The sequence below is a fragment of the Rana temporaria genome, chromosome 3 (assembly GCF_905171775.1).
Source record: "Rana temporaria chromosome 3, aRanTem1.1, whole genome shotgun sequence".
In the NCBI taxonomy this organism is placed as follows: domain Eukaryota; kingdom Metazoa; phylum Chordata; class Amphibia; order Anura; family Ranidae; genus Rana; species Rana temporaria.
In genome coordinates, this window is record NC_053491.1 from 445,811,155 (window position 1) to 445,837,616 (window position 26,462).

At 45.5% G+C, this 26,462-nt stretch overlaps 1 protein-coding gene across 1 annotated transcript; it reads left to right on the forward strand.

Annotated features, from left to right (window-relative positions):
- The first annotated feature begins 286 nt into the window (after positions 1–286).
- RTBDN (retbindin) lies at positions 287–24,148 on the forward strand. The gene is made up of 6 exons (XM_040346547.1): positions 287–418; positions 8,750–8,900; positions 13,714–13,795; positions 17,150–17,278; positions 19,931–20,018; positions 23,471–24,148. The coding sequence occupies exons 2-6, from the start codon at positions 8,756–8,758 to the stop codon at positions 23,756–23,758; spliced, it is 732 nt and encodes a 243-aa protein (XP_040202481.1). The 5' UTR covers positions 287–418; positions 8,750–8,755; the 3' UTR covers positions 23,759–24,148.
- Positions 24,149–26,462: the final 2,314 nt, after the last annotated feature.

The following is a 26,462-nucleotide window of genomic DNA, read 5'->3' on the forward strand; positions in this document are numbered from 1 at the left end:
TGTATTTAAAATAAAAGCAGCAACAGATTAACAACCATAAACAAAAAAGACGCTTCTTGATTCCTGCTACGTCTGCGTTATAATTGGCGTGTTGTACGGCTGTATCAGAGCATGGAATAGATTCGGCATTTCTTTATTGGTACAATTGACGTAGATTGCTCGGAGGTCACCTGCGTGTCCACGGTGGAACATTTGCGCTGCTAATCACAATGACTTGGAGTGACCAATCCTATGGGGGGGAGGAAGGCTGGGAGGCGCAGGGAGGAGATAATGAGATATGATGGAGGAGAAGAAGAAGGAGGGGGGGAATCAGAGGAAATCTTTACATCCGTAGCATCAGCATCACTGCAACAGGGAGACACAACACACAGTGACGGAGCCAGGTGACAATCGCAGGCCCAGAAACACAGCGTTATAGGTAAGAGAATATTAGGATGAAATATATTATAATGGGTGATTGTAAGCAGGGGATGCAATGTGTATTGATCAGGTGGGAGGAGGATGCAGATAATGGGAGAAAGTGATACAGAAGCAGGAAAGGTGATGCTGGTCTGGGATTTTGTATGCGGAAAAGGCAATGAGATTGCAGAGGACTGACACCGAGACAGAGAGACAGAGAGAGAGAGAGGGAGAGAGAGAGACAGAGAGAGAGACAGAGAGGGAGAGAGAGAGAGTGAGAGAGAGAGAGGGATCAACAGGTTGAAGAGGACCAGATATAAGTGTAACTGCACTGCAGTCTTCAAACCTATATGGGTCAATTTCCAGCCATATATGGCAGCATCGCATTCTATCTGCCGCAGTGTTTCCCTTCGATCTTAGACAGGTCTACTACCCCACTAAGCCATGGCTTGCTTGCTATTCCAGAATGGGGTGTTTAACCACTTAACCCCCGGACCATATTGCTGCCCAAAGACCAGAGCACTTTTTGCGTCGCTTTAACTGACAATTGCGCGGTCGTGCGACGTGGCTCCCAAACATAATTGGCGTCCTTTTTCCCCACAAATAGAGCTTTCTTTTGGTGGTATTTGATCGCCTCTGCGGTTTTTAGTTTTTGCGCTATAAACAAAAATAGAGCGACAATTTTGAAAAAAAATAATAATATTTTTTACTTTTTGCTGTAATATATATCCCCCCAAAAATATATAAAAAAAAACGTTTTTTTTCCTCAGTTAAGGCCGATACGTAGTCTTCTACATATTTTCCGTAAAAAAAATCGCAATAAGCGTTTGTTGATTGGTTTGCGCAAAAGTTATAGCGTTTAAAAAATAGGGGGTATTTTTATGGCATTTTTATTAATATTTTTTTTACTAGTACTGGCGGTGATTAGCGATTTTTTTTCGGTACTGCGACATTATGGCGGACACTTTTGACACATTTTTGGGACCATTGGCATTTTTAGAGTGATCAGTGCTATAAAAATGCATTGGATTACTATAAAAATGCCACTGGCAGTGAAGGGGTTAACACTAGGGGGCGGGGAAGGGGTTAAGTATGTCCCTGGGTGTGTTCTAACTGTAGGGGGGGTGGCCTCACTAGGGGAAATCACTGATCTTCTGTTCATACATTGTATGAACAGAAGATCAGCATTTTCCCCCCCTTTACAGGACCGGGAGCTGTGTTAACACACACAGCTCCCGGTCCCCGCTCTGTAACGAGCGATCGCGTGTGCCCGGCGGCGATCGCGCCCGCTGGGCACGGGAGTCGGGGGCGAGCGCGGGGCACGTGCCTCCGGCGGCGCGTGTGCAGCCCTAGTGGCCTGCGAGAGAGCCGACGTAGAGCTACGGGCTCTCGCGCAGGGGAGCAGACCTGCCGCCGTAAAACGACGGCGGCTGGTCGGCAAGTAGTTAAAGGTTTTAAAATTGCAGGATAATGTGAAATGCGTAGAAATTACAGGAAAACTTATTGTAAATTTAAAGTGTATACCCCAGGCAAATGTTTATATTGCACATCAATAAGGTGTGGAAATCATTAGATGCTCGCTGTTGATCCTGCCCGTTCTCTCCAAGACACAATCACTTCCTTTACAAAGGGCTGACAACGCTGCAAGACCTTTGATGGGACCGCGGCAGCGTTGTCAGCTCTCCCCCAAGGTGATTTGGCCCTGTGGAGATGTAATCCTATGCGGGAGGAGGATGCAGAGTCCCAACTCATCGGCTACGCAGGGAGGCTGAACGGTCACGTGACTGCAAGAAAACCCCCCCCCAATAGGAAAAGTATCTGGCTGCCGAATTTTTCAACAGCTTGGATAGCATTGTGGTGCCAATCCGTGATCTGCAGTTGCTGTAGCTTTCCCAGCTACTTTTTTGTATTATGTTTATTACTGTTATACAGGATTTATTAGTAAGACCTCATCTGGAATATGCAGTTCAGTTTTGGGCCCCAGTTCTCAAAATGGATATCGGGGGACTGGAGAAAGTGCAGAGAAGGTCAACCAAACTGATAAGAGGCATGGAGGAGCTCAGCTATGAGGGAAGATTAGAGGAACTAAATCTATTCACTCTTGAGAAGAGGAGAATAAGGGGGGATATGATCAACATGTACAAATATATAAGAGGTCCATATAGTGAACTTGGTGTTGAGTTATTCACTTTACGGACAACACTGAGGACAAGGGGGCACTCTTTACGTCTAGAGTCTCCAAATACGGAAAGGTTTCTTCGCAGTAAGAGCTGTGAAAATGTGGAACAGACTCCCTGCAGACGTGGTTCTGGCCAGCTCAGTAGATTGCTTTAAGAAAGGCCTGGATACTTTCCTAAATGTACATAAAATAACTGAGTACTAACATTCATAGGTAAAGTTGATCCAGGGAAAATCCGATTGCCTCTCGGGGGATCAGGAAGGAATTTTCCCCCCTGCTGTAGCAAATTGGATCATGCTCTGCTGGGGTTTTTCGCCTTCCTCTGGATCAACTGTGGGTGAAGGATTGGGTATATGGGATTGTACTGTGTTTGTTATTTTATTTACTTTATGGTTGAACTAGGTGGACTTGTGTCTTTTTTCAACCTGATTAAATATGTAACTATAAAGCGCCAACAGTTTGCACTTTACAAAATAAAGGGCGATAGTACAGTTCTAATACAATTTAAATGAAAGGGTTAGGAGGGCCCTGATCCCAAAAGCTTGCAATCCACTTTAAATAGTATCGATAGGGCATATTTATAAAGCAGCAAATGTGCCATTCACCAAACATCTGATGCGGGTGAATCATCCTATTGAATGTGTTGTAACATACTAAAAAGTAATTCACCATCAATAAATATTTGATGGATTTAACACTCGCGCTTTTATAAATTTGCTCCTATAGCCTTTGCTATAGATCAGTGGTCTCCAAACTGCGGCCCGAGGGCCAAATGTGGCCCTTTGCTTGCCTTTATCCCTTTATTACTCCCACTAATATGAGGCACAATTCCTCCTCATCAACAGTGGGGCACCATTACTTCCACACTAACTTTGATTGGATACTATTCCTTCTACTACCGTATTTATCGGCGTATACCGCGCACTTTTTTGCCCTGAAAATCAGGGCAAAATCGTGGGTGCGCAATATACGCCGATACCCGCGCCGAGTTTGAACCACTGCGCCGGCATATACCGAGCGCAGTACACTCGGGTATAGTCGGGCAGGCTCGGCTCCTCTCGCGGTCACGTCCTGGGCGTACAGGACGCACAGGATGTGACCGCGAGAGGAGCCGAGCCTGCCCGACTATACCCGAGTGTACTGCGCTCGGTATATGCTGGCGCAGTGGTTCAAACTCAGCGCGGGAAGTGAGGATCGAGCGGGGAGGACACCACGGTGGCCGCAGAAGGACGCCGGACCCGACGAGGAGGACACCACCGAAGCCACAGACGGACGTCGGACCTGATGTAAATAATACATTATTGCTTATGTCCCCCGCCAGCTCTAAGACTGAGAACCGAGCGTTTAAAGACCTCTGATTGCTCGGTTCTCAGAGCCCCTTGAGCAGAGAGCAGGTGACTCACCCCCCACCCCGCTGAGAGGCTAAGCCAGGTGCCAGTCCAGGGTTGTAGGCGGATCCCGACTTGATTGTCACGATCTTGCCCCAGCCGGCACCGGCTCTGTGACGTCAGCCGACAGTGGGCTTCAGTCCGCTGTCTGCTGAAAATGGGTCACATGAGTGCAGAACAAAATGTACTCCTGTGATTCACAGGAGAAGCACAGCCAAACAAGCTTTGGCTGTACTTCTCCTTTAATTATATACACTGTGTGCCTGGGGGACAGCTGTATTTGCTCATTACGTGCTCAGTCCCTGATTCCTACTTTGCAGTGCTGCACAAGGGAAAACAACGCTCTGCCCGTGTGGCTGATATTGTATCTCAATGGCTGTTAATGTGTATGTAAAGCCTAACAATGTACTTCTCTTATTTCCTGCTTTGTGGTCTATTAAATATACCATTGAATGTGTTTCATTATATCTGTCCGATAACATAGCTCCCAACTGTCCCTGATTTCAAAGGACTGTCCCCGATTTGGAGCAATGTCCCTCTGTCCCTCTTTCCTCCTCATTTGTCCCTCATTCCTCCTCACTTGTCCCTCATTCCTCCTCATTTGTCCCTCATTCCTCCTCATTTGTCCCTCATTCCTCCTCATTTGTCCCTCATTCCTCCTCAACCGTCCCTCATTCCTCCTCACTTGTCCCTCATTCCTCCTCACTTGTCCCTCATTCCTCCTCATTTGTCCCTCATTCCTTCTCACTTGTCCCTCATTCCTCCTCATTTGTCCCTCATACCTCCTCATTTGTCCCTCATTCCTCCTCACTTGTCCCTCATTCCTCCTCATTTGTCCCTCATACCTCCTCATTTGTCCCTCATTCCTCCTCACTTGTCCCTCATTCCTCCTCATTTGTCCCTCATTCCTTCTCACTTGTCCCTCATTCCTCCTCATTTGTCCCTCATTCCTCCTCATTTGTCCCTCATTCCTCCTCACTTGTCCCTCATTCCTCCTCATTTGTCCCTCATTCCTCCTCACTTGTCCCTCTTTCCTCCTCACTTGTCCCTCATTCCTCCTCATTTGTCCCTCATTCCTCCTCACTTGTCCCTCATTCCTCCTCACTTGTCCCTCATTCCTCCGCATTTGTCCCTCATTCCTCCGCATTTGTCCCTCATTCCTCCTCATTTGTCCCTCATTCCTCCTCACTTGTCCCTCATTCCTCCTCACTTGTCCCTCATTCCTCCTCACTTGTCCCTCATTCCTCCTCACTTGTCCCTCATTCCTCCTCACTTGTCCCTCATTCCTCCTCACTTGTCCCTCATTCCTCCTCATTTGTCCCTCATTTTAGTCTGATCCATATAGTTGTACATAAAATGCATTTGTTTATCTTTGAAAAAGAGTTTCACAGTGCTAATTCTTTCAGACAAATTCTAAATTGCTGCATTTGTAAATTTTAAAAGCCAATATTAGGAAATAGTAGTGGTTAAAAAAAAAAAAACCCTTGCGGATTAAATTAACCTTTTTCATGGTTAAAGGGGGTGGAAAGGTAAAAAAAAAAAAAATCCTAAATCGCTTCCTTTACCTTAGTGCAGTCCTCCTTCACTTACCTCATCCTTCCATTTTGCTTTTAAATGTCCTTATTTCTTCTGAGAAATCCTCACTTCCTGTTCTTCTCACTGTAACTCCACACCGTAATGTGAGGCTTTCTCCCTGGTGTGGAGTGTCGTGCTCGCCCCCCTCCCTTGGACTACAGGAGAGTCAGGACACTCTCTATGTTGCAGATAGAGAAAGGAGCTGTGTGTTAGTGGGCATCCTGACTCTCCTATAGTCCAAGGGAGGGGACGAGCACGACACTCCACACCAGGGAGAAAGCCTCGCGTTACGGTGTGGAGTTACAGACAGAAGAACAGGAAGTGAGGATTTCTCAGAAGAAATAAGGACATTTAAAAGCAAAATGGAAGGATGAGGTAAGTGAAGGAGGACTGCACTAAGGTAAAGGAAGCTATTTAGGGGATTTTTTTTTACCTTTACAACCCCTTTAATTCTCCTTTAAGGGGGTGTGACAATGGGTGTGTCCCATGCCTACATACGTTTGCTAGTAGGTGTCCCGCATTCCCATCTCAAAATGTTGGGAGGTATGCGATAAGTGCAAGGAAATACCTATTGATCTGGTCAGAATGCAGGGCTGTCCTGTCATATGCACTTCAAAATCCGGAAGTGCCGGGTTTTTCTTTTCATCCCTGATGGCTAAACAGAGTTTTAGGGAAGAGAAGGGTAGGTGAATATTGGCAGTCGCTGGGGATTTTTTATTTTTTTTCCTGTATTTGGCGGAATCTGAGTTGTGTGTCTGACTGAGGAGCAGATGGAGTGTCTAGCTGAGCAGACAGGAAAAGGGTTAAGTATAAATATATCTAGGCTAATCTGCAGGATAAAGCCTCAATAAGGAGCAACAGGTTAAGCTCAGGAGCCGGGTTACTGTAATAAGATATTACAGGAGTAATAAGACTCGGGAGTCTGGTTACTGTAATAAGATATTACAGGGGTAATGAGACACTCAGGAGCCGGGTTACTGTAATAAGATATTACAGGGGTAATAAGACACTCAGAAGCCGGGTTACTGTAATAAGATATTATAGGGGTAATAAGACACTCAGGAGCCGGCTTACTGTAATAATATATTACAGGGGTAATAAGACACTCAGGAGCCGGGTTACTGTAATAATATATTACAGGGGTAATAAGACACTCAGGAGCTGGGTTACTGTAATAATATATTACAGGGGTAATAAGACACTCAGGAGTTGGGTTACTGTAATGAGATATTACAGGGGTAATAAGACACTCGGGAGCCGGGTTACTGTAATAAGATATTACGGGGGGTAATAAGACACTCAGGAGCTGGGTTACTGTAATAAGATATTACAGGGGTAATAAGACACTCAGGAGCTGGGTTACTGTAATAAGATATTACAGGGGTAATGAGACACTCAGGAGCCGGGTTACTGTAATAAGATATTACAGGGGTAATAAGACACTCAGAAGCCGGGTTACTGTAATAAGATATTATAGGGGTAATAAGACACTCAGGAGCCGGCTTACTCTAATAATATATTACAGGGGTAATAAGACACTCAGGAGCCGGGTTACTGTAATAATATATTACAGGGGTAATAAGACACTCAGGAGCTGGGTTACTGTAATAATATATTACAGGGGTAATAAGACACTCAGGAGTTGGGTTACTGTAATGAGATATTACAGGGGTAATAAGACACTCGGGAGCCGGGTTACTGTAATAAGATATTACGGGGGGTAATAAGACACTCAGGAGCTGGGTTACTGTAATAAGATATTACAGGGGTAATAAGACACTCAGGAGCTGGGTTACTGTAATAAGATATTACAGGGGTAATAAGACACTCAGGAGCTGGGTTACTGTAATAAGATATTACAGGGGTAATAAGACACTCAGGAGCTGGGTTACTGTGATAAGATATTATAGGGGTAATAAGACACTCGGGAGCCGGGTTACTGTAATAAGATATTACAGGGGTAATAAGACACTCAGGAGCCGGGTTACTGTAATAAGATATTACAGGGGTAATAAGACACTCAGGAGCTGGGTTACTGTAATAAGATATTACTGGGGTAATAAGACACTCGGGAGCTGGGTTACTGTAATAAGATATTACTGGGGTAATAAGACACTCGGGAGCTGGGTTACTATAAGATATTACAGGGGTAATAAGACACTCAGGAGCTGGGTTACTGTAATAAGATATTACAGGGGTAATGAGACACTCAGGAGCCGGGTTACTGTAATAAGATATTACAGGGGTAATAAGACACTCAGAAGCCGGGTTACTGTAATAAGATATTATAGGGGTAATAAGACACTCAGGAGCCGGCTTACTCTAATAATATATTACAGGGGTAATAAGACACTCAGGAGCCGGGTTACTGTAATAATATATTACAGGGGTAATAAGACACTCAGGAGCTGGGTTACTGTAATAATATATTACAGGGGTAATAAGACACTCAGGAGTTGGGTTACTGTAATGAGATATTACAGGGGTAATAAGACACTCGGGAGCCGGGTTACTGTAATAAGATATTACGGGGGGTAATAAGACACTCAGGAGCTGGGTTACTGTAATAAGATATTACAGGGGTAATAAGACACTCAGGAGCTGGGTTACTGTAATAAGATATTACAGGGGTAATAAGACACTCAGGAGCTGGGTTACTGTAATAAGATATTACAGGGGTAATAAGACACTCAGGAGCTGGGTTACTGTGATAAGATATTATAGGGGTAATAAGACACTCGGGAGCCGGGTTACTGTAATAAGATATTACAGGGGTAATAAGACACTCAGGAGCCGGGTTACTGTAATAAGATATTACAGGGGTAATAAGACACTCAGGAGCTGGGTTACTGTAATAAGATATTACTGGGGTAATAAGACACTCGGGAGCTGGGTTACTGTAATAAGATATTACTGGGGTAATAAGACACTCGGGAGCTGGGTTACTATAAGATATTACAGGGGTAATAAGACACTCAGGAGCTGGGTTACTGTAATAAGATATTACAGGGGTAATAAGACACTCAGGAGCTGGGTTACTGTAATAAGATATTACAGGGGTAATAAGACACTCAGGAGCCGGGTTACTGTAATAGGATGTAAAAGGGTACAAAGACATTCTGGAGATAGTTACTGTAATAAACAGAAAACTGAAAGCAATTTCTTGTTAATCCCAGACAATTATTTTGTTTTTTTCTTTCTCTATTAGGGTAGGATGTCACCATTGCTACTTTCCCTTCTCCCCTTTCTCCTATTCTCCACATCTTGGGGACACCATGACAGATGTCTTGTAGAGAGGAAGCAGAAGGCGGCTGCCAGCGCAGAATCCGGACTAACAAAGTGCCAGCAGTATTCTAGCCGTGAGTGTGATCTGTAGCGCTAGGAGACGGAGGAGTGTTGGTGGCGGGTTGTCACTAATGTTGTGCACGCCAGAATTGATGTCATATCACCGCTGATCTATTATTGTAAATCTGTAACCTTTGCTGCTCAGATATGTCCTGGACCCTTCTCAAACTATTTAATCATTGGCTTCTACTGAAGCAGGTTCTTAAAGCGGAGGTTCACCCGTACATGACACTTTTTTCCCTTAGATTGCTATTGCTAATTCCTATTTTGATTGACAGTCTTCCGAGAGGCTTCCGACGGTCGCATCCATCGCGTCACGATTTTCCGAAAGAAGCCGAACGTCGGTGCGCAGGCGCAGTATAGAGCCGCACCGACATTCGGCTTTTTTCGGCTACTAGTGACGCGATGGATGCGACCGTCGGAAGCTTTTTGGAAGACTGTCAATCAAGAAGGAACGCCCGCTCCCGAAGACCCATACCCGGAAGCGACGGAGAAGATGCATCTCGAAAATGGTAAGTACGGCTCATATTTTAAAACAACTAGCCGATTCCCCTAGACCGAACGAGCAGGAATCTAAGGGGAAAAGAGAAAAAAAAACTTCATTGGGTGAACTCCCGCTTTAACAGGTTTTTACTAAAGAAACAAGCATCTCTAGTTTAAAACCCCGTACACACGGCCGTGCCTTCGTCCGACCAAAATCACATCTAAACCCCGACGGAATCCCTCGGAATTTCCGATGGAAATAATCCAATGGGGCATACACATGGTCGGAATTTCCAATGGAAAAAGTCCATCTGACTTTTTCCATCAGAAATTTCCGATCGTGTGTACGGATCATAACATGTGGCTATCCTTCTCCTAACACCCAGCAGCTCCAGCCTGAATTTGTAGATTGGCCTATTTTGACTTAAACATTTTGGGGTAGATTCACAGAGATCTACACGGGCGCAGCGTATGGGAGATACGCTACGCCGCTGTAACTTACATTTTTAAACTTCGAATCCTCAAAGAATTTGCGCCGTAAGTTACGGCGGCGTAGTGTATCTCTTGCGGCGTAAGGGCGCCTAATTCAAATCGGCGAGTAGGGGGCGTGTTTCATTTAAATGAAGCGCGTCCCCGCGCCGAAGGAACCACGCATGCGCCGTCCCTAAATTTCCCGCAAGGACGTCATTTTTTAAACTTAGACGTGACTTACGTCCATCCCAATTCACGGACGACTTACGCAAAAAAAATCAAAAATTCAAATTTCGACGCGGGAACGACGGCCATACTTAACATGGCAAATCTAACTATACGTCGCAAAAAAGCAGCTTTAACTATACGTCGGAAAAAGCCGACTAGAGACGACGTAAGAGAATGCGACGGCCGCGCGTACGTTCGTGGATCGTCGGAAATAGCTAATTTGCATACCCGACGAGGAAAACTATGCGAACTCCACCCAGCGGGCGCCAAAGTATTACACCTACGATCCGAAGGCGTACGAAGCCGTACGCCTGTCGGATCGAAGCCAGAAGCCGTCGTATCTTGGTTTGAGGATTCAAACTAAAGATACGACGCGGGAAATTTGAAAGTACGCCGGAGTATCAGCAGATACTCCGGCGTACTTCTTCTGTGAATCTGGCCCTTTGATCTTATATCTTTTTTGCATATCCCCAGCTTTATTACTTATATCACAGCATTCTCATTTGGCCATATAGCCTTCCAAATAATCTGTAGTCTATTTCTGCAACAGGAATCTGCATCTTAATTTCTAGACTTGCAGAGGGGTCCCCCCCACCTAAACATTCATCAGCTCTAGCCTTGGCTATAGATTGGTAAACACCCAACCATCAGTCATTTTCTTCATTAGGACATTGTAACGAGACCCTTGCTCGCTCGCTTCCGCTCTCCCGACACTCCTCTGCTACTATTGAGTCAGCTTGCAGATCGCAACGTCTGATGGTTCGGTCATCCAAGGCTCCGGGATCCGAACTACAGCTATGTGCCGTTCGGAATCCATTAGAACAAACACCAGGCAAACCGGAAGACCTTTATTGGAAGCACACAACACACTTTTATACAGAATTTGGAACATCCCACCCCCAACAACCGCTTTCCTATTGGTCAATTGTAAAGTACATGTAGTTCTCCTTCAGGGCCTCGTAGCCATGCAAATGAGGACTTGAAAATGAGTCAGCAGGGATTGGTCCGATCCCATCTTTATCCATACTTTTTCAGCCATCTTCATTTTCCATAAAGCATCCTAGACAGGGGCGGTCTGACCATTTGGGCACTTGGGCATTGTCCGAGGGCCCCATCCTACTAGGGGCCCCCATCAGGGCTGCCAGCCTCAGTAAAACCGGGGACAGTATGTAAAAAATAAGGGTCAGATTCTCGTAGATCGCCGCATCTCTGCGGCGGCGTAACATATCTCATTTACGTTACGCCGCCGCAAGTTTCACGGGCAAGTGCTTGATTCACAAAGTAGTTGCCTGTAAATCCCCCGGCGCAAGCCCACCTAATTCAAATGATCCGGGTAGGGGGCGTGGATCATTTGAATTAGGCGCGTTCCCGCGCCGAACGTACTGCGCATGTGCCGTCCCTAAAATTTCCCGACGTGCATTGCGCTAAATGACGTCGCAAGGACGTCATTGGTTTCGACGTGAACGTAAATGGCGTCCAGCCCCATTCACGGATGACTTACGCAAACGACGTAAAATTTTTAATTTCGACGCGGGAACGACGGCCATACTTAACATTGGTTGCTCCTCATATAGCAGGGGCAACTTTACGCGTCGCAAATCTAACGTAAACGTCGTCTTCACTGCGTCGACCGCGCGTACGTTCGGGAAGTCGCGTATTTTGCTAATTTGCATACTCGATCGGGAAAACGACGGAGGCGACACCTAGCAACGAAAAAAAAATTGCATTTAAGATCCGACAGTGTAAGAGCCTTACGCCTGTCGGATCTAATGGTTATCTATGCGTAACTGATTCTAAGAATCAGTCGCGTAGATACGACGGCCCAGATCAGGACTTACGACGGCGCACATGGCGTTGCGCCGTCGTAAGCCCTTTCAGAATCTGGGCCTAAGTGTTCTTTTTTTAAATCCCAAGATTGTAGCTGCCCCGCCTCTCCAGTACCTTTTCAGTGTGTATTCTGTGTGTATGTATACTGTGTGGGTATATTGTGTGTCTGTGTGTGTATACTGTGTATGTATACTATAAGTATACTGGGCCATATTCTCAAAGAATCTCCGCCTGCTTCGCTTAGGGCACTTACACTCCGCTGTCCCAACTTACTGGAGCAGGTGTTGTATTCCCCAACCACTTGCTCCATAAGTTGGGACAGCGGAGTGTAAGTGTCCCGGCGTAGCCTGGCGGATCTCCAAGGGGGCGTCTTCTATTCAAATGAAGCGCGCCCCCGATGCAAAAGAACTGGGCATGCGCCGGGCTGCAAAAAGCCCAGTGCGCATGCTCCAGTTCTCGGCGGAAAACGTCAATGACGCCGACGTGTGCGTCATTGACGTAAAGTCGTATTCAAGAACGACTTACGTAAACGACGTATCCGACGAAAAAACACGACGGGGACCCGACGCCATCCGTAACATGGCCTACGCGAGACTTGCGGAAACTTACCCCTCATATAGCAGGGGTAAGTTTCCGCTTACGCAAACGACGTTAGCGACGGTTACGCGACGCGAACTCGTTCGGGAATCGGCGTAGAAGGATCATTTGCATATGCAAATGACTCCTTCACGTAAATGCCATCTAGCGGCGGCCGGCGTCATTGCATTTAAGATCCGCCAGTGTAAGTGACTTACAGATGGCGGATCTTAAGTGTATCTATGCAAAAATGATTCTGAGAATCAGGAGCATAGATACACTGGCCAAAAAAGGGAGTTACGATGGAGTATCTGACTTACTCCATCGTAACTTCTCTGAGAATATGGCCCACTGTGTGTGTGTGTATATTGTGTATGTATATTGTGTGTCTGTGTGTATACTGTGTATACTATATGTGTGTGTGTGTATACTGTGTGGCCCCATAATCTATTGCCTGGGGTCCCCATAATCTCCTATTGCCCGGGGGCCCCATAATCTCCTATTGCCCGGGGGCCCCATAATCTTCTATTGCCCGGGGGCCCCATAATCTCCTATTGCCCGGGGGTCCCATGAGTTGTCAGTCCGCCCCTGATCCTAGCCTTGGAGATTGGTCGTCTCCATCTTCATTCTGACTTTAAACTTCTTGAATTCCTTGACTTCCAAAAGGGACCATTTTATTTGTGACTTGTAGACTAGGTTTCACAGACCAAAGCATCGCCATCTTCACTTATATTGTTGCAAATTGCCTTTCCGGAGGGCAGCGGGAGGGGGGGGGGGTTGTCCCCTTTCGCCGCCCGTAAGAACGATCAAGCAGTGGAACAGCCGCTATGATCATTCGCCGGCTAAAATTGCCGATATCTGAATGATGCCTGTAGCTGCAGGCATCATTCAGATACACCCACTCAAAGCCCAGGACGTCATATGATGGCCTCTGGGCGCAAAGTGGTTACAATTATTTTTTATACATAGCAAGCTATTCTTATAAATTGATATTTACAATTTTATAAAGAAAAAAAAATAATGGCTATGTAAATATTTTATTAAGACATAAAAATAGTTCAACATACTTACTGCTTGCTGTGTTCCTGTTGGGGAAACTTCCCCTCGCTGCCTGTTCCGCTGTCACTTCTACAGGCAGTGAGAGGAATTCCCTTAAACACATATACAATCCCAATACGCTTTTAAGTAGAGGCAATAAAAATGATAGCCTCCATCATCTAATGTTTTTCCTTTTGTTTCCAGATTCCTGCTGCTCTCAGAAACACATAGATGCCCCACCATTTGCCCCTTACCCATGGGAAGGATGTGGAACCCTCAGTCCCAGGTGATATTTCCTAAGAATATGATTGATCTTATTGTCCAAAAGAGTATTTATTTTCAATTGTCTAGATGTCACATTTACTCCTAACACAGGTGGTCAGAACTTATAGCTGGCTATTGTGTTCCTCACCTATAGAAGCCCCCTTTGCAATAAGGCAAGCATGCCAACCGGTACTCGGTTGCCCCCAGGTTTTATTCACAATGCTATAGTGCCTGGCCACCACGCCAGGGCAGGCAGAAACTGAGCAAAGCAAACAGGTACTTGCAGTTGGCATACAGGCAAAGTGGTTCAATGATATTCCAAGTAAAAGGCAGGCAGAGTTCAGACAATAGCTGATAGCCGATCCAAGGTCATAGACAGGGAAATCCAATCCAGCAGAGCAGGACAGACAAAAAGGCATCTTGATCAAGTCTTTTCACACACTATCACAAGCATGAGACTGCATGCTTGGCTAGCTTATCAGGTTTGGTCTCCACCCATAGCCTGGCCACAATAAATCACCTTGCAAGTGAACAGACAGTCAAGGAGCAGGGCGTGTTTTCTCATAGAATAGGTGCAGGAACTCCTCCCTTCCAAGTCACCCTTGACTCCACCCACCTCCGAGCACCATTCCTTGGTTACACCCCTTACTCACCTCCTCAGTACCACCCCTTTTAGAGAATACAGAAACAAGTATCCTTTTGTGGTGCTAAGTATTTTGTATGGAATTTATGGATAACAAGTAAAATAGATCTAGCAACAATGGACACCCCAGTGACAATAGATCCACCCCAGCAACAATGAACTCCCAACAGCCAGCATTATTAGACCCTCCAGCAGCCAGCAGATCCCTCCCAGCAACAATTGACCCCCTGAAACATAAGACCCAATCCCATCAACAATAGATCCCCCCCACCAGCATCATAAGACCCCCCCTGCAAAAATAGATCCCCTCCAGCAACAATAGGTTCCCTAGTAGCCAGCATCAATAGACCCTCAAGCAGCCAGCAGATCTCTCCCAGCAACGATTGACCTGCTGCAACATAAGACCCACCCCTAGCAACAATAGATCCCCCACCAGCAACAACAGACCCCCCCTTTCAAAAATAGATCCCCTCCAGCAACAATAGATTCCCCAGTAGCCAGCATCAATAGACCCTCTAGCAGCCAGCAAAAAAGACCCCTCCCTCAACAGTACATCCCTCCCTAGCAATGACTGACCCCCCAGCAACAATAGATCCCCCACGAGCAACAGAAGAATTCCCCAGCAACAACAGACTCCCTTCCTTCGCAAAATATATCCCCTCCAGCAACAATAGATCCCCCAGCAGCCAGCATCAATAGAATCTCCAGCACACCCCAGAACCTCTTTCCATTACATACATTCAGTTTGGGAGGTGCCGGAACTGCGTTCCCCCGCGTTCCTGCTGAAAAAAAGCCCTGTCAAGGAGAATACCACAGCCAAAACCAGGATGCTGGAACCAGAAGCTATGACGGAGCAGGAGCGCATACGCTCCTGACACAAAATCAGCCTCTCTCAATCTTTTTAGCATGGGAAAAACTCTTGAAAAATACTTTCTGGTCTCAAGGAACCCCTGCAAATAAGTAGTCCATCTGCAGCTAATGTTCATTAGTGGTATGGTCACTTGGAGGAACACTCCTTACATTTGTGATCATTGGGAAGAATCCCCTCTTACAGATAGCTAAAGAGATCAATACTGTCAGTGATTACTTATCTAAGAAGCAGAAATTGCTCATTGCTCCAGGAACCTCTGGAGGAACCCTGGTTGAGAAAGGCTGGTCTAAATCAAACCAGATCCTATTTGTTCTTCAACTGCAGAACATGTATATACTGTATGTGTATACATTTTCTGTTTATTTATGATTTTCGATATACAAATAGTTAACTCAATTGGGGGCCTAGCCATGCCTACAGATTGAACCCGATAGGGGTAGGCAGGTACAGGCTACCAAGTACCATAGGTGTGCGCAGCCTATTGCATTAGGGTGTGCACCCCAAAGCTCAAACATATTTGCATGTGTATATACAGTATACTGATGGTGTCAGTAGGACAGTGGGCAGTGTCAGTAGTTTTTTATTTTTATTATATATTTACTTTATTTTAGGAGCCCCATTAGGGAGCTTTGGTGAAATATCAGGGGTCTATTTCTGTGAGTTACTGCACGCTTAACGCAGTATATTTCTGTGTATTACTGCATGTTTAACGCAGTATATTCCAGTGTGTTACTGCACGTTTAATGCAGCATATTTCTGCGCGTTAGTGCACGTTTAACGTTGTATATTTCAGTGTGTTATGTGCCGTTTAATGCAGTATTTTTCTGTGCATTAGTGCAGGTTTAACGCAGTATATTTCGGGGGAATCTGTACCACACAGGGTGATTAGGGTGTGCCCAGGCACACCTGGCACACCCTGTGCGCACACCTATGCCAAGTACTGTACTGTTATAAGAACAATCTTATGAACCAAGGTAACTCGGTTGGTTACTAAGGATTAAAGGGCCATATCCTCAAAAGAGATACGACGGCGTATCTACTGATACGCCGTCGTATCCCTGTTTCTATCTATGGAACTGATCCACAGAATCAGTTTCTCATAGATAGGCAGAAGATCCGACAGGTGTAATTGAATTACACTGTCGGATCTTAAGGATGCAATTCTAGGCCGGCCGCTAGGTGGCGAGGCCATTGCGGCCGACGTAGAATATGCAAATGAACACTTACGGCGATCCACGAACGCTCCGACGGGCCCGTCGCTCTAAATCTACGTCGTTTACGTCGAGTTACGCCGTGTAAAAATAGGGCTGAGTCCTATTTGACTAAGCCCTATTAAGTATGGCCGTCGTTCCCGCGTCGAAAATTCAAACTCTACGTCGTTTGCGTAAGACGTCCGTGAATGGCGCTGGACGCCATTTACGTTACTGTCTAAGAAAATGACGTCGGAGCGACGTCCGTTAGCGCAATGCACGTCGGGTAAGTTACCCGACGGAGCATGCGCAGTACATCCGGCGCGGGAGCGCGCCTAATTTAAATGGGACTCGCCCCATTAGATTCGGCACGCCTTGCGCCGGACACATTTAAGTTACACCGCCGCAAATTTCAAGGTAAGTGCTTTGTGGATCGGGCACTAACTTGGCCAATTTGCGGCAGTGTAACTTAAATGGGAAAAGTTAAGTTACGCCCGATATTTGTGGATCTGGCCCAATGTGACAATTTTAATCTGTACTGTTAAGTAAATACTTTCAATAAAAATCTATTGTTAAAAAAAAAAAAAAATCCAATTAGTTACTAGAGACAACAATTACAGTACCCTCCGGTGAACACAACCCAACCAAAACTCTGCCCTTCATTTTTCCAAGGTGTGAAGAATACGTGAACCGTGTGCAGTGTATGTATCTCTGCTCCCCGCACATCGCCAAGTGGGGTCTGCCTGGATCGCTCGCTGGGATACACGAGCTGCCCCTCTGTGACAGATTTTGTGACCAATGGTAAGAATGCACTTATGGTCTGCTATTACTGTAGAGGAGATGTAAACACAATTGATATGGAAAGGGATGGTTGGCACTCAGGATGACATCCAAAAAAAATGTATTCCTTTGTTGAAAAGACATGTACAACGCTGTAAAACAGTCTACGCGTTTCGGATATGGGTCCTTAGTCATGACTAAGGACTAATATCCAAAATGAGTAGGCTGCTTTTGTCATGTCATCCTGAGTGCCAAGCAATCCTTTTTCTTATTCTGGTACGTTGGAGGTGTCGGCAGCCTTGAGGTCTGAGCAGCGGGCAGAGCTGTTATGTGGGAAGGTTGCACCACCTATACACCTGTTTTTCTTAACCCCTTCCCGACCGCCTCATGTAGATATACGTCGGCAGAATGGCACGGACAGGCACATCAACGTACATGTACGTGCCTGCCTAGACGTGGGTCGGGGGTCCGATCGGGACCCCCCCCCCGCTACATGCGGCGGTTGGATCCCCTAGGGGAGCGATCCGGGACGACGGCGCAGCTATTCGTTTATAGCCGCTCCATCGCGATCGCTCCCCGGAGCTGAAGAACGGGGAAGGATGTGTGTAAACACGGCTTCCCCGTGCTTCACTGTGGCGGCGTATCGATCGAGTGATCCCTTATATAAGGGAGACTCGATCGATGACATCAGTCCTATAGCCACACCCCCCTACAGTTGTAAACACACACAAAGTGAACACTAACTCCTACAGCGCCCCCTGTGGTTAACTCCCAAACTGCAACTGTCATTTTCACAATAAACAATGCATTTTTTGCTGTGAAAATGACAGTGGTCCCAAAAATTTGTCAAAATTGTCCGCCATAATGTCGCAGTCACGAAAAAAATCGCTGATCGCCGCCATTAGTAGTAAAAAAAAAAAAATGTATAAAAATGCAATAAAACTATCCCCTATTTTGTAAACGCTATAAATTTTGCACAAACCAACCAATAAACGCTTATTGCGATTTTTTTTACCAAAAATAGGTAAACGAATACGTATCGGCCTAAACTGAGAAAAAAATTTTTTTTAGATATGTTTTTGGGGGATATTTATTATAGCAAAAAGTAAAAAATATTGCATTTTTTTTCAAAATTGTCGCTCTATTTTTGTTTATAGCGAAAAAAATAAAAACCGCAGCAACCGGTGATCAAATACCACCAAAAGAAAGCTCTATTTGTGGGAAAAAAAGGACGCCAATTTTGTTTGGGAGCCACGTCGCACGACCGCGCAATTGTCTGTTAAAGCGACGCAGTGCCGAATTGTAAAAACCCCTTGGGTCATTTAGCTGCATATTGGTCCGGTCCTTAAGTGGTTAAGCACAATTAATATAGCTGTTTTGTGTCCTATAACAAAATGTAGGCCACCTTGTGAGTGTGACATGACAGAAGCACCCTATGTAGGTGGCCATTTTCTATTAAGCTACCCATCTTTTGCTCCTCCTCTGCTTGTTTTGGATGGGAGTAGCTGGCGTGGTAGCTTACAGAGTGTTATGGGCTCCCCTTTGACAGAGCTAATTGGCCCAGCACTGTCACATGGAGTGAGTCACATGCTCCTTCATATATTGAAGTACCGGATGTTTCTTTTGCTGCTGAAAAGAACATCGGAGGAGCAAAAGGAAAGATGACTGTGTGCTACAGAGGAAAACTTGTAAACCTACCACTGCAAGGAACCGCCATGGCCCTACTCATAGCAATGAAGTGATGAGTAAGGCCACAGCAGACGAAACACATTGGTATTGTTTTACTGGATGTAGCCAATAACGATTTTCAACGTTTGAGTCCACCTAGTTGCCGGCTCATATCTTTCAATGATAAAAGTATTGAGGGACCGTATATCACTCTTTGGTTTTTGGTGCTCAGATGCCGTGTAGTTCCTCTTCAGGTAAACAGCTTGGCATGGCGGCACTGAGAGAAGACAGCAGTGCATCATTCTGCAATGCAGGGTTCTGTATCAGAGCTTACACAGGATTAACAACCTGCTCCCTTCCCCCCATGAGACAGTATTTAGGCCTGCTCAGACTCAAGCACTGCACCCTGGGAGGAGTAAAAGAAGGTCAAATGCTGCCATAGACCCAGGACACCGGGTATTTCCAAGGGCTCCCACAGGTGAATGTAGCAGCGGGGGACTAAAGGGAAGGTGAGTATCAGCTGGAAAGAGAAGGGGTGGGGCATTCAAGAGAATGGACAAAGTGGCATCTTCCCATTTTTAATAATGCCAATGAGCCCAGGAGGTACCCTTTAAATATTTTACAAGCCTTGTTAGAAATTGGGATTTTATGGGACCTATTTGATAAAAATGGCCATCTTAGATGGTCTTTATGTGTAGGCACCAGAAGGCATAATCTATAATGAAGCTCCTTGTACCTAGTAGATCAGGGGGGGTTAAGCTTCTTTGCTGGCAGCCATCATCAGTATGGTTGCCTTCAAAGGGCCAGTTGTATCTGGGGTGTGCTACGTACAGAGTTCAAGAGTGTGCTATACACAGAATGCAGGGTTCAGGATTGTGTTATGTATGCATAAACGTAACTGTACTAACATGTATGCATAAACATAACTGTACTAACATGTATGCATAAACATAACTGTACTAACATGTATGCATAAACATAACTGTACTAACATTGTCTTCACAGGTTTGACGCATGTAAAGAGGATTTAATATGCTCTGGATACACAAGCACTGAAAGCAACTGCAGCAAAGGCTGTATAACTTACAGACAGGTGAGTGCCCCATTCAATCTTCATTTTACCACTTCAATGCCAGGTACTTCCCCTCCCTCCTGCCCAAGCCAATCTTCAGCTTTCAGCGCTGTCATGACAATTGCGCAGTCATGCTACACTGTACCCAAACAACATTTTTAATAATTTTGTTCCCACAAACAGAGCTTTCTTTTGGTGGAATTTGATCACCTCTGCTTTTTTTTTTTTGCTAAACAAGTAAAAAAGAAGACCGAAAGTAAAAAAAAAAATAAGAAGTTTTTCTTTGTTTCTGGTATACATTTTGTAAATAAGTTTTCTCCTTAATTGATGGGCACTGATATGCAGCACTGATGGTCATTAATAGGTTACAGTGATGGGCACTGAAAGGCTGCACTGATAGATGGTACTGGCAGGTATTGCTGATGGGCACTGATTGGCATCCCTGGTGGTCCAGGGTGGCATACCGGGTGGGCATCCCTGGTGGTCCAGTGTGGGCATCAGCGGGGGGGGGCTGCTCTGATAATCAGCGCAGGCCCCCCCATCAGAAGAGCCATCAAATGGCTCTCCTCTACTCGTGTCTGTCAGACATGAGTGAGGAAAAGCCGATAAACGTCTCTTCCTGTTTACACTGTGATCAGGGTTACGTGTGACCTCATATGTGTTTCTAACTGTAGGGGGGCGGGGCTGGACGTGTGACATCATTGATCGTGCTTCCATATATCAGGGAACACACGATCAATGACAGCGCCACAGTGAAGAACGAGGAAGCTGTGTTTACACACAGCTCTCCTCGTTCTTCAGCTCCGGGGACCGATCGCGGCAATCGGGTCCGCGGGTCCCGCGGCCGTGGTCACGGAGCTCCGGACCGGGTCGCGGGCGCACGCCCGCGACCCACGGCTGGGCACTTAAAGAGGGACGTACAGGTACATGCTTGTGCCCAGCCGTGCCATTCTGCTGACGTATATGTGCAGGAGGCGGTCCTTAAGTGGTTAAAGTAGCACACTGCGGAAGAGCAAAAAAATGGCCCGGTCATGAAGGGGGTAAAACCTCCCAGAGCTGAAGTGGTTAATCTTTTCTTGAAGCAAATCTGTCACTACATTATATAGTGTGTCATAAAGGCTCCTTTTTTACTTAGCTGTGCATTGACATGTTAAAGCAGTTGTTCCATTACAAAAAAAAATAAAAATAAAAGTCAGCAGCTACTAACACTGTAGCTGCTGACTTTTAATAAGGATACTTACCTGTCCTAGCCACCAGCGATGTCGGCCATCGCCGAGGCCGATCCTAGCAGCTCCAAGCGCCGCCATCCACAGTAAGGGTTACAGGCAGTGAAGCCGTACGGCGTCACTGCCCATTTCCTACTGCACATGCGCGAGCAGCGCGGCGCTTTGTGAATGGGCCGGCTGCTTTCTGGGACAAAAAGGCAGCGCGCCCCATTCACAAGAAGAAACCGAGTGTAGGAGGAGGAAGAGAATCCACCGCGGAGGATGAAGAGGCAGATTCGGCACTTTCGCATAGCAACAGCTATTAAGGGTGAGTAAAAAACAATTTTTTTTTTCATTTTTTATTTTTTTTTTCATTTTTGGTGGAATATTTTTTTTCAGGTGGAACCTCCACTTTAAATAATAAGTCTAAAGCTGAATCAGCTAAAACATATGAGCTCACTGATGACACCTGCAATGTCCCTTAAAAAAAAACTAAGAGGATAAATGAGGCAGAGGAATTAGTGTATTGACAGGAGCTGCAGTGGGGATTTCATTGCTTTTACCCCAATCATATACAAGGTTTTGCATTATCCAATTATACTACAGAAATCCTTTAGTGAAGATTCAATTATCCCAAGGTGGGGGAGGGGAGAACGGTACATTGATCCTCTTACCTTCTGGGAATAATGGCTTACAAGACCCTTTTATCCCATCAATGTGAAGGCTCTCTGACTGCCTCGCCTTCTGCACTTTACATGTTTAGTGGCATTAGCTTATACAGGGTTATCAGCAGATAGAGAGGTCCAAATTATGTAGGAGGATTTGTTTCATCTCTGTGGCCAGACACTTCACTGGGTATATGTGTGTGAGGGTTTACATCCACCATCTGCCTTGAAAAAGTATTCATACCCCTTGAACTTTTCCATTCATGTTACAACCGAAAATGTAAATGTATTTTATTGGGATTTTATGTGATAGACCAACACAAAGTGGCACATAATTGTGAAGTGGAAGGAAAACTATAAATTGTTTTCAATTTTTTTTTTTACAAATAAATATGAGAAAAGTGGGGGGGGTACATTTGTATAGTCAATACTTTGTAGAACCGCCTTTCTCTGCAATTACAGCTGCAAGTCTTTTTGGGGATGTCTCTACCAGCTTTACACATCTAGAGAGGGACATTTTTGCCCATTCTTCTTTGGAAAATATCTCAAGCTCTGTCAGATTGGATGGGGAGCGTCTGTGATCAGCAATTTTCAAGTCTTGCCACAGATTCTCAATGGGATTTAGGTCTGGACTTTGACTGGGCCATTCTAACACATGAATATGCTTTGATCTAAACCAGGGGTCTTCAAACTACGGCCCACCAGTTGTTCAGGAACTACAATTCCGATCATTCCTAGTCATGTCTGTGAATGTCAGAGGTTTACAATGCCTCATGGGATGTGTAGTTCCGCAACAGCTGGAGGGCCGTAGTTTGAGGATCCCTGATAGCTATAATTAAGCGCCAAGTCTTAGTGTGAAACGTGTCAGCTTGTTCCCGGTTAGCTGTGGCATGTATCCTGTTATTTTACTTTTACAATAAAAGCAATATCTTTTTTTGGAGTGCGGCTGTCCAGACATCCCTCCTTTATCCTTGCATCATCTTATGCATTGCCAGCACCCGTGGCTTCAGATTGAGTGAACAGGTTCATTATCAGTATCCTTGAGCGGTGACTTTCTTTCTTTATTATAAGTCATTTAAAACGGAAGTATACTCATCCATAAAATAGTTTTGTTTCCGGCGCATGCCAGAAATGTAACACTCCCATTGGTTGTGCTCTTAACCAAACTATCAAACTGTCCCATGGCTGGCGTCATAACTGATCACATGTGCAGCGGCATGGCAGTTGTAGATTACACAGAGGCAAAGATGGCAGCTTCCTTGGCTGAAAACGATGGGGGGGGGGGGGGGGGGGGGTTTACAGTGCTTCTCTCCTTACAGCACAGGAGAGTCAGGACACCCACTAACACACAGCTCCTTTCTCTATCTGCAACATAGAGTGACCTGACTCTCCTGTAGTACAAGGGAGGGGCAAGCACAACACTACACACCAGGGAGAAAGCCTTGCATTATTGTGTGGAGTTACAGACAGAACAGGAAGTGAGGATTTCTCAGAAGAAATAAGGACATTTAAAAGCAAAATCGAAGGATGCAAAAAATTGTACCTTTACAAACCCCTTTGAAAAAGTTTCATGCTCGTTTAATGATCTGCAATTGCCTTACAGAAATTTGGATCGGGAGAACAGCTGTGTGACACAATCTGGAGGCACTCCTTTGCAGCAGTAACTGAGGAGTGCTTCTGCATCACCCCTCTAGAAGAAGGGGCGGATATTTTACAAGAGGATCACGCCCACGCAGAGCTAGATGCTGCCCAGGAGGGCTCATCAGGATACCCAGAGATGTGTGCCCAGGATCCCCACAAAATCCCACATAAGAGAAGGATGAGAAGAGCTGTGTGGAAGAGGCATGCCCACTTAGACGGTGAAGGGAGTGGCAGCGGCATGGGGGCATAATAGAAGCACAGCAACCTTTCTTACTCGTGCTAACCACCTTCCTCCCTCCTCTGACAAGCTACCCCACCTCTTTCCCTCCCTCCCATAATGCCTACCCTTTAAAAGTGCCCATATAACCAAAGTTATAACCAGCAGGTGATCAAGCTACAGCAGAAACAAGATACGCAAGCACAAGCTGAGCCAAAGAGCTTATAATCTTTCATGACACTGCTACACTAATAAAGTGTCTTTTACAATGATTTTACTCTGCCCTTTATAAATGCAGTATTTTTAAACTTCTCACCAGCATGTGGGCACTTGAAACAAAGCTGTTGGTTGGGAAGCAAAACTCTTGCTGGTTACGTACCCCCCAACAATACAAAGAAAATAAATCTATATATTAAAGTGTAATCCCTGAGTTTTCTTTTTTGTAAACGTGTGTGTATCCAAAAAGAACGATGGGATTAGGGGGTCTGATGCAGAAATGTTATGAAGTTGCCTAGTCCTGACTGGATTCTGGATAACATAGAACAGTTGCAGAGCTAGAGCAACATGGAACTCAAGCCAAACGTTATGCCGTACACACGACCATTTTTCATGACGTGAAAAATGCAATTTTTTTAAATTGGTCATTAATTACGATTGTGTGTGGGTTCCAGAGCATTTTTCTCAACGTGAAAAATGGGCATTAAAAATGTATAACATGCTCTAATTTTTCTCGTCGTGAAAAAAAAAAAACGGTCGTGTGTAGGCTTGACCGACGGGAAAAAACATGCATGCTCAGAAGTTATGAGACGGGAGTGCTCGTTCTGGTAAAACGAGCATTTGTAATGGAGATAGCACATGCATCACGCTGGAACAGACTGAAAAGCGCGAATCGTCTCTCAACAAACTTTTACCAACACGAAATCAGCAAAAGCAGCCCAAAAATTTTTTTGCGTCCAAAAGGTAGTCTTATACGCCGGAAAATACGGTAAGTTGCAGCCATTGCAACTGAACCCTGTTGTTTTCTTGTAATTTCCCAGATTGTGATTAGGGCCGAAACAACTAATCGATTAATTTCATAATCGATTAGTTGTCGATTAATCGATTACAATTTTCATAATCGATTAATCGGCCAGTAACATAATGGGGTTAAAAAAAACTAAAATTGGCCCTTTATAGTACAAAAAAAGCAAATCGCTACTGTAAATATTACTTTCACTGTCCCACAGTAAAAATGACCAGTTACACTTACCGGTAGCTGGATTTCTACGATGTCTTACAGGACGGCACGCTGAGAGTAGACTGGCCACCTGACAGGAAACACAATCAAAAAAAGAGGTTAAAAGGCCCCACCCTTCCCGTGTGCCTCAGTTTGTAGATAAGTAACCGCTATTAGAACACGGTCCTAGGACCTAACAAAAAAATAACTCCGAATAGCAGTAAATAACAGGGAGGGAAGTAGGCCTGCCGTCCTGTAAGACATCGTAGAAATCCAGCTACCGGTAAGTGTAACTGGTCATTTCTCCCTCGTCTTCCAGGACGGCACGCTGAGAGAAAAACAAGCAATCTTCGGGCCTACCTTAGGGCGGGACCACCGTCTGTAGGACCTTCCTACCAAACATCAGATCTTGCGGTGACAGCAGTTCGACTCTAATGTCTGACGAACGTATTCTGGCTTGACCAGGTCGCCGCTTTACATATTTGTTCTATGGAAGCTCCTGCTCTTTCTGCCCAGGAGGCTGCCAGTGATCGGGTGGAATGGGCCTTGATAACAGGAACTGGTCTACCCGCTAAGGTGTAGGATAAAGAGATAGCCTGCCTGATCCATCTGGATATAGAAGCTTTCGTTGCCTGCTGACCCTTTTTCTGACCAGAAAAATTAACCAAAAGATGAGGGGAATTCCTAAACTCACTTACCCTCTCTAAATAAATCAAAAGACAACGTCTTACGTCCAAGCAATGAAAAGTAGCCTCCTTCTCATTCTTGGGATCTGCGCAAAACGAAGGGAGGACTACCTCCTGGGATCTGTGGAATTTAGTTGCCACTTTGGGCAGGTACAGAGGATCCTGACTCAGTACCACCCTGTCTTCAAAAACCCGAAGAAAGGGTTCCTTAATGGAAAAAGCATGCATGTCTCCAACTCTTTTGGCAGACGTGATAGCCAACAAAAAAGTAAATTTAAAAGAAAGTAATTTAATTGGAATACTATCTATAGGTTCGAATGGTGCCTTAGATAGCTGATTCAAGACTAGGGAGAGGTCCCAAGGGGGAACTCTAGACACTTTTATAGGGGAAAGTCTGTCCCTAGCTGTCAGAAACCTCCTAATAAGAGGATCCCCAGAAAGGCTCCTGTCCAAAAAATAGGACAAGGCCGTAACTTGGACTCTCAAGGTCTTAGTGGCTAAGCCTAGTTCCACCCCATCCTGGAGGAAATCCAGGATGACGGGGATGTCAGGGTAGGAGATCTGTTTCGCGGAGCACCAGCGCGAAAAGACCCCCCAAATTCTTGCATAGATGAGTCTGGTGACTTTCTTGCGACTAGCCAACAGGGTTCCTATCACCTTTTCCGAACAGCCTCTCTGCTGCAGGTTCCACCTCTCAAGAGCCATGCCGTCAGGCTGAAGAATTCTGGGTTCGGATGAGAGACCGGCCCCTGCCGCAGAAGACCCGCCCGGGGAGGGAGAGGAAGCGGGGGAGCTAGAGCCCAATGTTTCAGGGTGGGGAACCAGGACCTCTTGG

Bases quoted from the DNA above. Each gene is read 5' to 3' on its own strand.
- RTBDN (XM_040346547.1), top strand. From the start codon at position 8,756: ATGTCACCATTGCTACTTTCCCTTCTCCCCTTTCTCCTATTCTCCACA. The intron at 17,279-19,930 runs GTAAGAATGCAC...TTGTCTTCACAG, and splicing joins GACAGATTTTGTGACCAATG to GTTTGACGCATGTAAAGAGG. The intron at 20,019-23,470 runs GTGAGTGCCCCA...ATTGCCTTACAG, and splicing joins GCTGTATAACTTACAGACAG to AAATTTGGATCGGGAGAACA.